This window comes from Ceratosolen solmsi, unplaced genomic scaffold (genome assembly GCF_000503995.2).
Source record: "Ceratosolen solmsi marchali unplaced genomic scaffold, CerSol_1.0 scaffold1, whole genome shotgun sequence".
Taxonomy (NCBI): domain Eukaryota; kingdom Metazoa; phylum Arthropoda; class Insecta; order Hymenoptera; family Agaonidae; genus Ceratosolen; species Ceratosolen solmsi.
This window is the reverse complement of record NW_011948415.1, coordinates 10,762,631-10,778,611: the sequence shown is the minus strand read 5'-3', so window position 1 is coordinate 10,778,611 and position 15,981 is coordinate 10,762,631. Positions and strand designations below refer to the sequence as shown.

The 15,981-nt window shown below is 32.3% G+C and overlaps 1 protein-coding gene across 1 annotated transcript in view; it reads left to right on the top strand.

Moving 5' to 3' along the window:
* cno (adherens junction formation factor afadin) overlaps nucleotides 1-15,981 on the top strand; it is an 88,468-nt gene that overhangs the window by 3,882 nt on the left and 68,605 nt on the right. The window contains 2 exon segments of the mRNA XM_011495534.1: nucleotides 9,335-9,446; nucleotides 12,952-13,144. Coding sequence (XP_011493836.1) covers nucleotides 9,335-9,446; nucleotides 12,952-13,144 — 305 coding nt within the window.

The window sequence follows — 15,981 nt, the reverse complement described above, 5'->3', positions numbered from 1 at the left end:
GAACGATTAATGTAACGCCCTGATTAACATTCCGCAGGGTCGTGCCAAGTTCCAAAATCCGTGCAAATATTCGCCGTCAGTATGTAAACAACATTCCCGGCCAATGCCATTGCCCAATCTAGCCAGCGTCATACGCTTTAACGACATGATTAGAGTAATGATGTAACGAGCTGACGGGAAAAGTATCGACACGCGCAAATCGTCCCATCGTTTCTTCCATTTCCACGATGATTGCTAGGTGGAGTAGAAAACCCTAATGCTGCCGATACCTTTCGCCGACGGCAACCTCTTTCTGCAAATAACATTATCGGCTATTTATCAGTCCCGATTCATTAAACGATGTTCACTCTTTCTCTCTCTATCTCTCTCTTTCTCTCTCTCTCTCTCTCTCTCTCTCTTGCACGCGTCTACGTGCTATGTACAAACGAATGAGCGTTGTTGCGCAATTGCTTATCGATAAGCTTACTACCTATCGTTTTTTTTTTCACTCTGTTCGATGCTGCGGGAACAACGGGAAAAGCCGTTGCGTCCAAATACAATACGTGGATTTGCACAGGCGATTTGTATTTGCCGTTTTATAATATGTAAAGCTGTAATAACGGGCGAAATGACGATTATTACTAGCTGACGTTACGTAGTGCAATCGAGTAATAATATTCCTCGGCAGTGTAAGGCTTTGAAAACAGCATATTGAAAGAGCGAGCAAACTACATTTTTTGCATTTCTCCGTAAGAGTTTGTTGTAATAGCCGATCCCGTGAAACTCTCTTCGCTACGAGAAGAGGCAAGAGAAGAAATAATGAAAGAAAAGGGGACAGCGTAGTCGCGATTGAAGGTTTGGTCGACGTGGAAAGGTCAAACAACAAAAGGCGAACGTCAAAGCAGGAGAAAATTTGTTATGTCGCCAACTGTCAAAATTCAATTTCTACGACTTCAGTAGGGGCGCAAATATTTTCCCAAGTGAGCGCCATTCGATGGCGCTCGACATTGCATCAGGCGACTTTGGCTCGACGATCGCCTACCAATAAAATTCTTCTCAAACTGTTTCAATTTTCTTCCCCTTATATCCTTACTTCCATCTCGCTACCCTTCGTGGCGCGAGAGCACAAAATTCCTGTGCTCACGATCCATTGACGTAGAGACGTCTTCTTTCCTCCAGCTTGTAGGTGGAGCCGTTGAGGATGGTACCGTTACCCGCACGCAGCTTGGACACGCTGCGCGAAGTGCGAGTTTCTCTCGAGCTTTCTTCGGCTCGTTGGCTTCGGAAAGCCGCACTTTGACTTAACGGGGACACTTAGCGTCTGACTGACAAGCACAGAGTACTCGAAGGATCTCGAACGGCAGAGGATGTATTAGTATTGAAGTCAGGGGTCGTGGTTGGTTATGCAAAGGTCCTTACACCCGAAGCGTTACAAGTTGCCGTAAAATAGCGGAAGTGGAAAGTTAGTCGTCGATCACTCCCGCGGTAGTTTTAATTCGCGCGAATACCTTGTCCTCGAAGTGCCATTGATAATTAAAACTTCATTCGTTATCGGTATATACACCAAAGTCTCGTGCGACAGCTCATCCCGCGCCGAAATTCAAGCGACGAGTAGTCGCGATCGCGATTTCCGTGCTGGAATTAGCTCGAGCGAATCGTTCGCATTCCGAAACGTCGCTCTCAGTCGTCTTCCTAGACGCGCGTCTTTTGCTAATGAGACACGCGGGGCCAGCGTCGAGGTATGGCCGCGCAATTTTCTCTCTCTCTCTCTCTCTCTCTCTCTCTCTCTCTCTCTCTCCCTGCCCCTCTCGCCAGTAGTCTGCTCGCGCATCTGCCTACGTTAATTTTGAACCGTAGCTTCGACCGTTGTCCTCCGCCCTCCCGTGATCCTTGAATTCCTTTTAGTTAGGACGCGCCCTTCCTAATGCTCGCCCTCGTGCACCTCGGCGTCATTTTTCACTCGCCGAGGCCCTCTTCTTCCTCCTTCTTCAACGACTTATCCTTCGCTTCAGCTGGCGAGCTTTCAACGAAATCCAACAGTTTCTGACAGTCCGTTGCTACGGTGACACGGCACGGTGTACTCATCTCGGCACTTGTATTACATTTCAGCTCCAGGAACGGAGATGGATTGCGACGAGTTACTTTTGTGAAGTTTTCAAAATGCGCGCGGAATAATAAGTTTTGTTTATTAAGGGATTGTAAGAGGGTGACGACGACACGAGGCTGTCCTACGTATTCAAAGACTTCTTATTTCCTTCCTCGATTCAATGGATTTCGCTCGCATTGTATGAAAATGGGTGAAAAATCACCAAGCGTTTTTTTTTTTTTTTTTTTTTTTTTTTTTTTTTAAATAATCTACTATAAAGACGGGCTATGTGACGTGGCTATGAGAGCTCGTAAACGAGACTCTCTTTTCCATTGAAACAGCGCTCTGATCTAAGCTCGTCGTCTCGATTATTAGACCGGAGCGCATACAAGTTATCATTATTCTATGAGATGTTGGCCGAATAGCGCTTATAAGCGTGAAACGGTGTGGGGTGGGGTGGAGAGGGGATTGGCTGAAAATTAAACTTAGCAGTTTGAGTTTATTTATACGAGGAATTTAGATGAATTTCATTGGGAATTGTTTGACAGTCTTTGATAAATCGGGGGGGGGGCGGTGTATTCGATCCTTTCTCTAAGTAACAACGTTTTCCGAATGTTGTTAAAATATTGATGAGTAATTAGGATTCAGTAAGCCGAGGAAAAATTCTGTGCTAATTAGATGGAAAACCGATTGAAAAATGAAACTAATTATCCAAACGATGCTTTTGCTCTTTCGAACAACATTCAGACCCAAACTGAAACTTCCAAGTCTTTTAAGGTCTTGAATTTTTCATCTTTCTATCGCTATGTTGTTCTGATTTATCCGCTTTATCTTTTGGAAGCCGATAACACGATGTGGTTCACAAGAGCGAGTCCATGGTGTGCTTCACTCGTGACTCCGTCAATATTTAGACGATACTTTTAGTGGTCGATTAGCTCGATCCAATAAACCGATTCATTGGCATTTGCATTATCGTATGCAGAAGGATTTGTAAAAGAGAAAGAGGAGAAATATCGTTAGTCATGTGCGGTGTTGCTGTCATCTTGTCATTGCTTAGAAGATTACATTCAAGCTCCCTTACCTTTTTTCACTTGAAATTTAAAATTGTCTATGTAACTCTATCATCTATGTAGTTAGTTCTCCACAGACTTTGCTTTGTTCCTCTACGCTGCATTCTGCATAATATTATAATCCACATCCTTTATAGCTTTCGTAATCGTTACGATAACCGCATCATAAATTGATTGATATATACGAACAGCGGGGGATTCATAATGCAAAAAATTTCTTCACGCCACTCGCATCAACACCTAATAAACACATTATAAACGCACGCTTATACAAGTGGCGGAGACTTGGGGAACATTTAAAAAATATGAACTATTAAAAATCCGGACCCTGTTATGTTATTCGTAATGAATAGTAAATTTAAAATTCAAATCGCCACTACGAAATTCCGTATATTTTATACACTACACTCGAGACATTGTTTCAACTAGAGAAAATATTATTACATCCAACAGCGCGATTCAATGTCTACTTGCGCAACCTACTTAATTGTTTATTTTTCTTTTAAATTTAAATAATTACATAATTTTCGAATTTTGGAAGAAAAATTCTGTTGGAAAATCTAAAATATGGATAATGATTTTTAAATGTCATATGGGAATTCTTGAGAATGCTTATTATTATTAGAAGGTAATTTAGTTGTTATCTAGGGAACTTAAATACTTAAGTGCTTCGGTTGAGATTCACGCGACGACCAAACTGAATTGCACTCAACGGTGCTCTTCAACTTTGAAACAAAAAATTCTTTTTGCTATAAAAGCAATTAATACTTCTGAGAAAATGGAGCATCTTATGAGCGAAAAACAGTTATATAGTATTCTGGCTTCTTAATTTGAGAGAAAACAGATTTTCAAAGAATAAAAGTCGTAATACTTTCGCGTATCGCATTCTGTTCAAGATCGTAAAGTCAATTGTTTGAAAATTTTGAAATTGATAATTTCATAAATGTGAAAAAACTATTGTAATTTTAAAAGCGATACGAGTGTACTTTACAATTAACGGAATCAAAATACTTAAAATCTGAAATGATGTAATTGTATTTATTACATTATTTTGAGACACAATGTACACATTTGCATCAAATTCTGTAATAATTAATTTGCCTCCACGTCAACAGAAAAATCTTAAATATATAATATTAATCCGGTGATATATTTCAGACTTTAATTGATCGGAAAAGAATTAATTTAATTTTGTTTTGCTTTGCTTTTTCTCTCAATAACAATATAATTTTCAATATTTTGCTGGTAATATGTATAATCTTTTTTTTTTTATTTTTTTTTTTATTTTTGATAAATACACTTTGAATGGATATGAAACAAAAAATTAAGAAATACGTATGTTATTGAGACTTTAAATGAAATTACATTGGCAGTGAACGTTAAATAAATTTATGTTGTTGTATCTGTACGGGCACAGGTTGATATAATTGAATCAATAAATGCAATTAAAACTTTTATTTATTTTCTCATTGATGATAATTTATTATTATACAAGCATCACTGATTGTGAAAAAACATTTCACATAATTTGTAAAAAGAACAAAAAAGTATGGTGATTAATATATAAATGATTAAATCGATAATTGTAATTAATTACAAGATAAATGTGGCAACAATCGAAATAAACTGATTAACGAACAATCGTTTATGTTAACAAGTAGTTAGTAAATTTTTTTAGTTAGTAAAGTTTTAGAAAATTGTAAAAAAAAGTTAAATATTTACACTACATTCGATTTTTCGTGCGAATTTTCTTTTCTTATTGAACATCCAATTAATTACAATCCTGTTAAATTTCTTTTTATTCATTTATTATATGCAAAATTTTAAGCTTTCAATATTTAAATTTCTTTTTACTACTATGTAATTATACATATATCACTTATCGATTTATAGATTTAATTTTAATGTCACATATTATTGAATGCTCGTCCTCAATAAAACGTAAAATATATTTCATTTTAGAAATTGTTAGATTTTATATGTTTAGAATGATATTAAGGGGGAAAAAAAAACAAAAAAAAATCATAATAAATATTAAATAAATGTTATACATGTTATTTTTTAATTGTAAAGATTTTTCTTGTATATCTTGCAATTAATTTAAAATAACTTCATACACAGAGGCTCTAATGAATTTTTACAAAAATTTTTATTTTATCGTGGAAAATATATAATTTGCATGTATACCAAAAACATTATAGTTTTTTTTTTTAATTTTTAAGGCCTTTTAAATAAATTATAATTATACTGGTATGTGTTCTAGCACACGTTGAAGTTCTGATAGATGTGTATATAGGAATATTTTTTTGAAACTTGATTAATTCTCTTGAGAAAGTTCGGAAAATTGGACTTTGCATATAAATTGCCTTTATATATTTTTGTCGCGGCAACTAAGGTGATAATAATCAGTATTGTATATTTGTCGAAGTTTTCACTAACACAGTGTTGGGACAAACAACTTTGCATTCACGCACATTTCCTATTTTCAGACTATTAAAAGTTTGTTTTGTACGTGTAATAAAAGACGGATATACGAGCAGCTTGTAAGTGAGTTTTTAATATGATATAATTGAGTAAAATTCTCCATGAAGCTTAATTTGATCGATACATTTTTTTAAAACACGCCCAAACTAATGAATTCTTTAAAATCAAATTCTATATATTTATTTTAATTGACTTACAAAACCTATTTTATTTTCAACGAATGAACTGATAGTAGAGTTATTATTCCATATATTAGTGTGTAACCCCTAATTCCGGTATTTTTTAAAATTATTTTTGTTTATGCAAACGTGTGTGCCAGTACGTGAGCGCATACTGCGAGTGTTTTTTCGAATCAAAATAATTTTTTAAACGATCAGATAAATATGATTAATGTAATCGAACTTTACTTGCTTAATAATATTGCCAAGGGTATAATCAGTATTATTGAAAAATGTATTGTCGTGTACGAGTGTACAAAATTTGTTACAAATCGAATGACATCGATTGTAGTCATTGGGATTATTGGGTAATTGAAATTATTTAATGGCAAGTCTATAAAAGTTAAATATCAGGAGGAAATGTGAAAATTGAAATACTAGGGCATAGAAATTTTATGTCTATCTACATTGATAAATGAAAATAATTGTTGTTTTTTTTGTCTTTTAACATTATTCGTTAATCGAGTTGAGTCGTAATTATATATATTCACATCTACAAATCAGCCATACGCCACTTACTAAATCTTTGTGTTTTTTATCAGCTGAGTCACAAACAAGACTTATGATTTTTGTGTTCTCAGAAGCTCTTGTACACCAGACTAGCCGACTGTATTTTTAATTCTAAAAGCGTTCAAAATATTTTCAATTGTTCCGAGAATTATAATAAAGAAATACACATTTTAGAGTTAAGTTAGAATGTTTATGTGCATTAATCATTGGTCGCGAATGGATATTACATGGTCATTCAATATTGTCAAAAAAATGTCAATAAATTATTCAATTATTGTAATACATATAATAGAGGATTTTTACGTATTTAAATAATCAATATTAAAATTCAAATGAACACGAATTGCTGATATACAAGTGTACTTGATCAAAATATTTTATTCGTATAAATAGATGCAAGAACATCGAATATTATTTTGCACTATTACATTTATATAATGATGATATAAAATATGATTAATTTCGCTATTAAAATATACTGTAAGACTCGTAAGTTAGAAAAAACGGAAAATATTTTACGGTAGCATATGAGATCTAACGGAATATCATCATATTTAGTTGTATTACAAGATGGTTTTAGTAAATTAGTGTAGTATATTCGCTGACTTTATGAACACAATAACAATTATTATATTAAACTAATATTCATTCATGTAGTTTATACGAAAATAAAATATTATGAACGAATGAAGTTGAGCTCGTACTTTTGCACAATTAGATGAATAAATTTCTTATATTATCATGTAATTAATTATATTCTTTTATATATCCTATGATTTAACAAATAATGATTAAATTGCTATTACTTTATTTACCATTTAATACTTATTTAATACGTTCGTACGAACATTTATATACGTTTTCATTTAAATATTCAAGTTTTGGCTTTTCAATGGCCTATCATTCGTTAACAAAAATATAATAATGTATAATAATATAATAATGTAGAATTTAAACGTAATTGGAGTATTGCATAAATTATTTAATTTAGTTAAAAACATTATAAGTGCATAGTACCTTATTAATACAATGTAAAATACAAAATATAATTTTTTTAATTTTAATACTATTTTAGACCTTTAAATTAAATATTTGTTTTGCATCCGTCAATTACGTTTAAATTCTACATTATTTGTTCCCCGGTAAATATATGCATATACAATCAGCCATATAAACGACACGGCCGTTTGATTAACAATTCTATACATTTTTTTAAACGATATTTGAAAATCATGGTAATAATGATTTTTATGGCATTAAAGTTTGCCAATTGGATAGTTATGAAAGTTCAAATTTTTAATTTTAATGGAAATTTTTTTTATAAATTATATGTTTTTATATTGGAGATAAATTTTTTGAGGATATTAGTCACTTTACACTCTCGTATACACTCACTCTCAGCTGTGAAAACAATGATTTGAAAATGGTCAATGATAATATTCAATAGATATCGTAAATAATGCTGTATTATTAAATCAGTCAATATTTACTTTTTATATCAAGCTCAGTATTTCTATGTTTTATTGGATAATCCACTAAATCTTTAAAATCATGAATTATTAATATCACAAAGTCCAAATGGGTAACTGCGACATAACATAACGTAGTCCAATTAGCAATTTCGTATTACTGCAGCATGTCGAAAAAAAAAAGATATATATATATATATAATGTATTATTTTTCCACGAAAGGAGAAAAGCACATAATGCACAAATTGTCTGCATATTCCATAAATCAAAGTCTAAATGCAATATAGCAATAATTTCGTCATTTTTCCATAAACTACGTTAAGTTTGTGTGCTCAGCTTTAAAGTAATTATGGATCATTATTCCATGGATTCCTAATATACTGCTTTTAAAAAGACAATGGTAAATTGTAACGGGGGACCGCTAATTGCTTAATTATTTTCAATAATCTACGTTGGAATATGAAGTACGAAATATCAAAATATTCAAATAGAACGAGGAGTTAATGTCGCCCAGTACTATGGAGATATTAATTGCAAGTAATATGTAGTCGGTAGCCTCGGGAAGCAGCGAAGAATCATTTATATTTCGAAATTGCGCTCATTTATTCTTGAGATAAAGTGCGCACAGCTCGAATGCATATAGGAACAATTAAAAAAAAAAAAATTTCATATCGCGCGAAATTGATAGACAGTTTAAAAAGAAATTAAAAAGCAAAGCCACTTATAAATTATCGAGAAATAAGCAGCATATTTATTTTTTATATCTAGCGTAATTAGCGTAATTATAGTAATTATAGCAAGTAATGGGTACGCCTCACGTAGTTGGTAGAGGGGTCGTGATGGAAAAGAACCGTTACGTCTGTACTTGGGAGTCGATGTTGCAGGGGTTGGCATGGAAGGTCAAGGAAGGGAGGGGAAGGTGAGGAGCTCGAGGAGGAGAAGGTGGCGGTGTTCCCCGGCGTTGAAAATCATGATTTTGTAACACCGCCGGAAAGACGGAACGGCGAGGTGCCGCGAAATCAATAGCCACGCTATATAGCACGCATGGCTGACCGCGAGAAGATGATGAGAAGAAAGAGAGAGAGAGAGAGAGAGAGAGAGAGCAAGAGCAAAAGTACGAGCAGGAGACGTGGTCGACGAGGAGAGCGATTGGCAAATTAGCCCTTTAATCCTAGCTTTTAAGAGATACCCGCGGCTCGGGACTCGTCTAATTAATTGGGATCGCTCGCACTCATCGCGCTCGTTCGTTACCCCGATCTGTGACCCCTCCACCTCCTCCTGCTCGACGTCGCGACAGCGGCAAAAGGAGTCGGGCAGGGGTCGGCGTCTCTGGGCTTGGCCTCGTCACGGCCGCTTAAACCGCGCGACGTTTTATGCGCTCAACGAGCGGTGACTCTACTGCTTCTCTCTCTCTCTCTCTCTCTCTCTCTCTCTCTCTCTCTTACCCTCCGCAATCAATCTCCTTCCACTTTTATTTATCAAATTACTCATCGTTGGCCCGTTTTCTGTTGTCGCAGGATGGCTGCGGAAGCGGCGAGCAAGAAGGCTGAGCGCGAGGCACTGCGTGGCGTCATCCAGCAATGGAACGCCAACAGACTGGACCTCTTCGAGCTCTCGGAGCCCAACGAGGTGAGTAGTCGAGGGTGGTCGAGAGGGTGGTGAAGGGACCGTGACTGTGCTTTGGCGCCGTCCCCCGTTCGCCTTACCCCATCATCGCTTCTCCCCTTAGCAGAGGTTTGCCCGTGACACGTACACAAGTTTGCGAGAACGTGCGCGGCGAGCTTTTACCGGAAGTCTGATGCATGTTGTGGCTCTTGCCCCACTGTCAGCAAACACGCGCGTTACCTAATATCTTATTGCAGTACTCTAAGCATATTTAACGAGAATCAAGTAAACATATGGAATCGATGTACTCAAAGTGTTACACTATGTCAAAACAGTGATACATTTATCGGGGCTCGGCGCGAGATTTTCTTCATTTTTACATTACGTATCACCCTTCAATGCGTAATTACAAGTATTCCTTCGATTATGCTGATTTATTTGCTTTTTGGGTCAAACATTATATAACGCATTTATTATGCTTGTTAAAATCGTCGAATTTTATCGTTCACCGACAAAGTAAATATTTCATTTTTAAATAACGTTATCATGTATGCCTGTACATAGAAAATTCTGTATACATATGTATCGCACGCGTAATCACGTACTACACATAAACGCATAAATAACGGTCATGTACGCACATGTAGCCATGTTCATATGCTTATAAATGGGCAAGCTTTAAAAGTAATGTATTTGTCGAATAATTCTAAGATTATAAATGGTTAAAAAATTTGCCTAATGAATAAACCTTCGCGTAGATGAAAAGTTCTAATCCTTTTCTCCGAACGCTTTATAATCCAATTGTAATTTAAAGCGCAAACAGTGATGAAAATGGAATATCAAATCTAATTGAAATTTACTTGGATGCTCCGATTGTTCATGTGGCGATATACATGAGTTGCACGAGTTAGATAATGCAATAGCGAATGGAGGGGATAAACAGGAAAGAAATACTTTAAGATATAGATTATTTTTTTTAAAGCTTCAAAATTTATAAACTTGTATGTAATGATAAATATTTAAAATATAATTTATGGTTTCATGTGACTATCAATAACGAGGTTTTATTATTAATAAACAGACAAGAATAATTAATTAAAAATGAGCGTTATTATGATATATTTTACCTTTTTTTATAAAAAATGATAATGAAATTAAAAATGCTAACCACTGATATTATATATTTCATTGAAAAAAGCACTTTCGCAATATAATAATTAAATTGTTCAATTTAATTTATTAAAAAGTTCACTATATAAAGCAATTCAATGATATTAAAGTTTACACAACTCCTGGCCTTTTGCATTTTAATGCAAATTATAAAAGTTATTAGAAATAGAAATTCAAGTGTTTTTACTATATTAGGAAAGAAAAATTAAAAACAATATAAGCTGTTTTATAAAATATAAAATTAAACTACAATTGACTGGTTTAGTTATATTTTTACGTGTAATTGATTGTGCGCCATAAGTATATGATAAAATTAAAAATTTTAAATATCCTTTGTTATTATAGTTTAAAAGTTTATATGGAGTCCATGAAATTATTAATACGATGGAAATTATAAACTGCCTATCTATATGTTATTATTTACATTTTACGGAGATAAATTTTTTTACATAAATATTGAATACACGAATTCTTTATAATAGTGCCATTATAAAATTATTGCTAAGTTATTGCTCATGTTTTCGGTATATCGGCTTAAAATACTTTGATTAATGCAATGTTTAAATTCAATACATTACCTACCACGTCGTACAGATTGAATTAATTGAAACGAAGAACAATACCCTGCGAATGTTATGAAATTAAAAAATTTTGTTTCAAAGAATAGCATTCTTCATTTATAATACTTAATCATTATGCTAGTTACGTAGTTATAATGTTTCATCAAAATTTAATTACCAATGTATTTATATTTCGAAATTCATACACTATATATAAATATACGGACACACACATACACACACACACACAGAGACAGACAAACAAACAAACAAACAAACAAACAAACAAACAAACAAACAAACAAACAAACAAACAAACAAACAAACAAACAAACAAACAAACGAACAAAAAAACACACATATATCAGCACGTGCGCATAGTAGTATAATAAGAAATAGTTTATTCAATAATAGTAAACCAATAAAAATACATAAATATTTAATTATTTTCAAATTAGATTCAAGTCAAATAAAGAGGGCAAATTATAACTTCATTTTACGTTTGAAATGTAATATTGGACAAATGTATAATTATTATCAGAAGATTAAAAAATTTCTCATAATTTTAGTCTCATCGAACCGTTAAATATATTGAAAAAGTTTGAAATAAAAATAGCTCTATTACATTTGTAAAAATTTATCTCTATTTACAATTGCAATATTGGCAATAATCTTTATCAACAAATTTACGCACAAGATTATTTCCAAACATAGTATCGAAAAATTAAAAAATGTTATTCTTCAACAATTTTCTTCTTTAGTTTTTATAAATAGATTTTATAATTTGCTACTGTCCTTTTTTAATGTAGTCGTTTAATTTTAATTTTAATTTTAAAATGTGATTATTATTTTTTGTTATTCATGATTTTAATTCATCTGGAAAAAAAATTTCATAAGTATTCTAAGGAATTCAATATTTTATTATCCAGTTTAATCGTGAGTTTGCAAATAAAATGGTTTAAATTGCTGGAAATTGAAGTGTTCGTTAAATTTAATCTTACAATATCGTGTTGAGAGTATTAAAGTTTTTTCAATATTTCTTGACATGACGGTAGTCAATATTAAAATTAAAATATTAGTCCTTAACTGGTAATCACAGGCATTTTATAATTGCATCTTCGTCCATTTACGTACTATTAAATTTTAAGGAATCTATTTGTAAATTTATTTCTCAGATAAATATTTAATCGATGCTTTTTACATTCTGCCATTTCGAAAATATTATTGTTATCAAAAATAAGCCATGCCGATGTTTAAATTAACTTTATGTATAGTCACATTGTTTACTTGGATAAGTTGGATAAGTTGCTTACTTGGAGAAATTGCACAATATCTTACTTCCGAGTAAAGTAAAAGTTTGATACAATGTAGTTGGGTATAGACAAATGCTTGCAACTCGCAATGGATGACAATGACGGTTGGCATCAGAATATTAATACTATTAACCACAAAACAGAGTTTTCAACTTTTTACAATTCATTTTACAATTACGTGAACTGGAAAGACCTTAATTCATTATTGGTCGACAAGCTGACGAATGTTCTTTTGGCATCGACAATTCCTCGCGTTAAGTCGACGATTAAAAGAATTTGCGGTACGGGGATAATATGAATGGACTAGTGGTACGCCATTGACTTGAATGAAGGTGAGAAAAGTGTGCTCCGTTATCAAAATGAATGTAACGTTAGCGAACCGTACCTTCGCTCTCCCCTGCCCCCCCCCTCCCTCCCTCCCTCCCTATTCGTCCTTGGATTCTTGGAGGTCTTATTAATCCGTGGATCGTCTCTTTGCTTTTGCAGGACCTCGAGTTCCACGGTGTGATGCGCTTCTACTTCCAAGACAGCGGTCAAAAAGTCGCCACCAAGTGTATAAGGGTCGCCTCGGACGCCACCACACAAGCTGTCATCGAGACGCTCATAGAGAAATTCCGTCCAGATATGCGAATGCTCTCCGTGCCCGAGTACGCGCTTTACGAGATCCACGAGAATGGAGGTGAGTGGTACCCAGCTCGCGGCCAGAACTCTCCTCAATTCGACTATTTTCCCTTTTGGCACCGCGTAACGCTCAGCCGCAGCAGAGTACTTGGACAAATGACACTGAGCACCACTGCGCAGACTGTACCTTGTCTCTCTGCCCCAGCCGATATAAAGAGCCTAGTTTAATCGTGCCTGAATTTTACGTAATTCCTTAATAGTACGCTAGGCATGTTGTACCTGCGACCTTCGCCTGTAACAACGGAACATGCCGAGTTGTTTTTTTTTCTTTTTTCTTTTTTTAAACACATTCTCACTAGCGCGTTTAACATAGCGCTTAAATGTAGTTTTATGGTTTTTACTTAACTACGTATTATCGACATTTTTAATGGCTTAAGGTATAGTAAAATATTTTTAGATAACTGCTTCAAGTATTTCGGTGCCATTATACTTTCATTATATTCACAAATGAGTAGCAAACTGAACAAATACTTTACGCCCAAAGCGAGCAGAAGCAGAGTGTAGCTACAGCAGTCGAAGATTTTTATTCGAATGTTGAGAATGTTCATTTTATGTACAACTACAATACTTTACACTTTAATGTAACAAATTTAACAGTCGTTCGGAATTCCTGACCAAAAATGTCTTTTTAATATTTACTTTTATGAAATTTCTAGAAAAACGAAGGAACAAAAACAAAAATTGTATAATCATCGTTTTAAACAGTATTCCTTCAAGTGTATAGAAGTTCCTGTCGATAAAAAAAATTGTACACTTAAATAATGGTGTTTATAAAAAAAAAAAAAAAAAATTATAATACTTCGACGGTTGCTTCAAAGTAAAACCTATTTCAACGGTTTTATTGCAATTTTTTGTACGATTGTAGGTACGAATAAAACAGTTAAAAGAATTACGCGACGATTACAAATGAATAAAATGACAATATTAAAATATGATAAAATTAATTCACGTAAGAAATGTCTAATCTCTTTCATCTACATTTTTTTTTTGTAAAAATTCTTTCTTCGGCTGCGGTGAATTCTTTTTAACATCGCGTAACGTATTTGCTTATTAATTCGTTTGAATTTAAATTTCAAGCATATCGTAAAAAATGAAAATAAATTCTTTGAATAATAGGTGACATTTGTGTGTAAAATAAGTAGCTAATAGAGTGAGTTACGAGTTGTTGATTTCATCATTCACTATTCGGTATCCGGAGGTGTGACACTTCTATTGTTAAGACGGTGAACATTACGTCATTTAACAAAGTATATTCAAATAGATAAAATGAAATACTTTGAGAACAAAAATCGAGCTTTTACTATCATTATTATAGTACATTCACATTTAAACTTCAAAAGTATTTTAATGAAAAATTATATAAAACAAATGCTATACTAATAGCATTAATTAAATTTTCTTTTCAAATACAACATTATGTTTAGTATTGAGAAACAATAATAATAACTATTATAAAAGGCTAATTTTCTGTTTAGTCTAAATAAAAATCTCTAGTATTGATAATTGATTTTTATAGGTATTTATAACATTTATTGTGAAGATTAATGCCAATAATGTATGATAAAGGCAACAAAAATTTTTTAATTATATATTTTTTAATAATTTAAACATTTCTGTTTAATTAATTTCACTTTACTAGTGTTCTCGGTATATCTATGTGTGTACATAAAATAATTATTAAGTAATATGAGCTTAATGTAAATGTTTATGATTTCATATACTGAAAATGAAAATTTTTAATACGCATACTTTGATAAACAAAATTTTAATATTTTTATTCTTTATATTTATTTTCATATTATCATATATATATATATATATATATATATATATATATATCTTGACGATTTCATTTGTTTCTTTTTTTTCTTTTTTTTCTTTTTATTTCTTAATACTGAAAAATAATATTATCTGATAAATTACAGTTTCAGTTATATTATTCATAATAAAAAAAAAGTTTAAAAATACGGGATGCTATGTACATTGTAAATTCATATGCAAACTGAAAATTAAGTCGATAAATAAGAACATTATAAGACGAAATTTCAATTCAATTGTGTCTTTATATTAGAAGGGATTTTATTATGCACAATGTTTAATATTGAAAAATTTAGAAACTCTATCTATATAAACTTGCATTATTAGAATGTATTGAAAAACAACTGAAATAATATAAAAGAAAAATAAACTTATGTTTGTTGAAATTTACCAATTAAGCTTAACATGTAATTGCAATTTTATTGATATATATATATATATATATATATATATATATATATAAACTAAATATCTATTTTATGATTAATACAAATATAAATATAAATTTAAGCCAATTTTTTTAAGACTTTAAGACTGTAAAATAAACAACAAACCAATTTCGTTTAATTGTATAAATAATTTTCTACGAGCTAATAGTTACTAATGAAGATAAAATATTTTATCGGCTCATATTAAAATACACCATAAATCGTTTTTCAATAATAATAACAAATTAGAAAAGTAGATTAAAATTATAACTAATTGAAAATGAGGATATTAAATTACCACAAAGAAATGTTGAAACTATGCTTTTCATTTAGAAACTTAATATTTATATTACATATCACTATCAAAATACCTATGCACGCAAACATACAAGAAAATAAAAAACTTTTAAAATTAAAAAGTTTCATTTTGTTTACATGTGGATTGTAACGTTATATTGAGTTGAATGGTGTAAATAACTTTCTTTTCTTTTTTGAAAATGTTATAACATGTACTTTACCTTCGCTTTACCTTCAATATATATCAGTGTGAGTAATACTTCGTATTCTCTGTCACGTACAGGTACTTTAC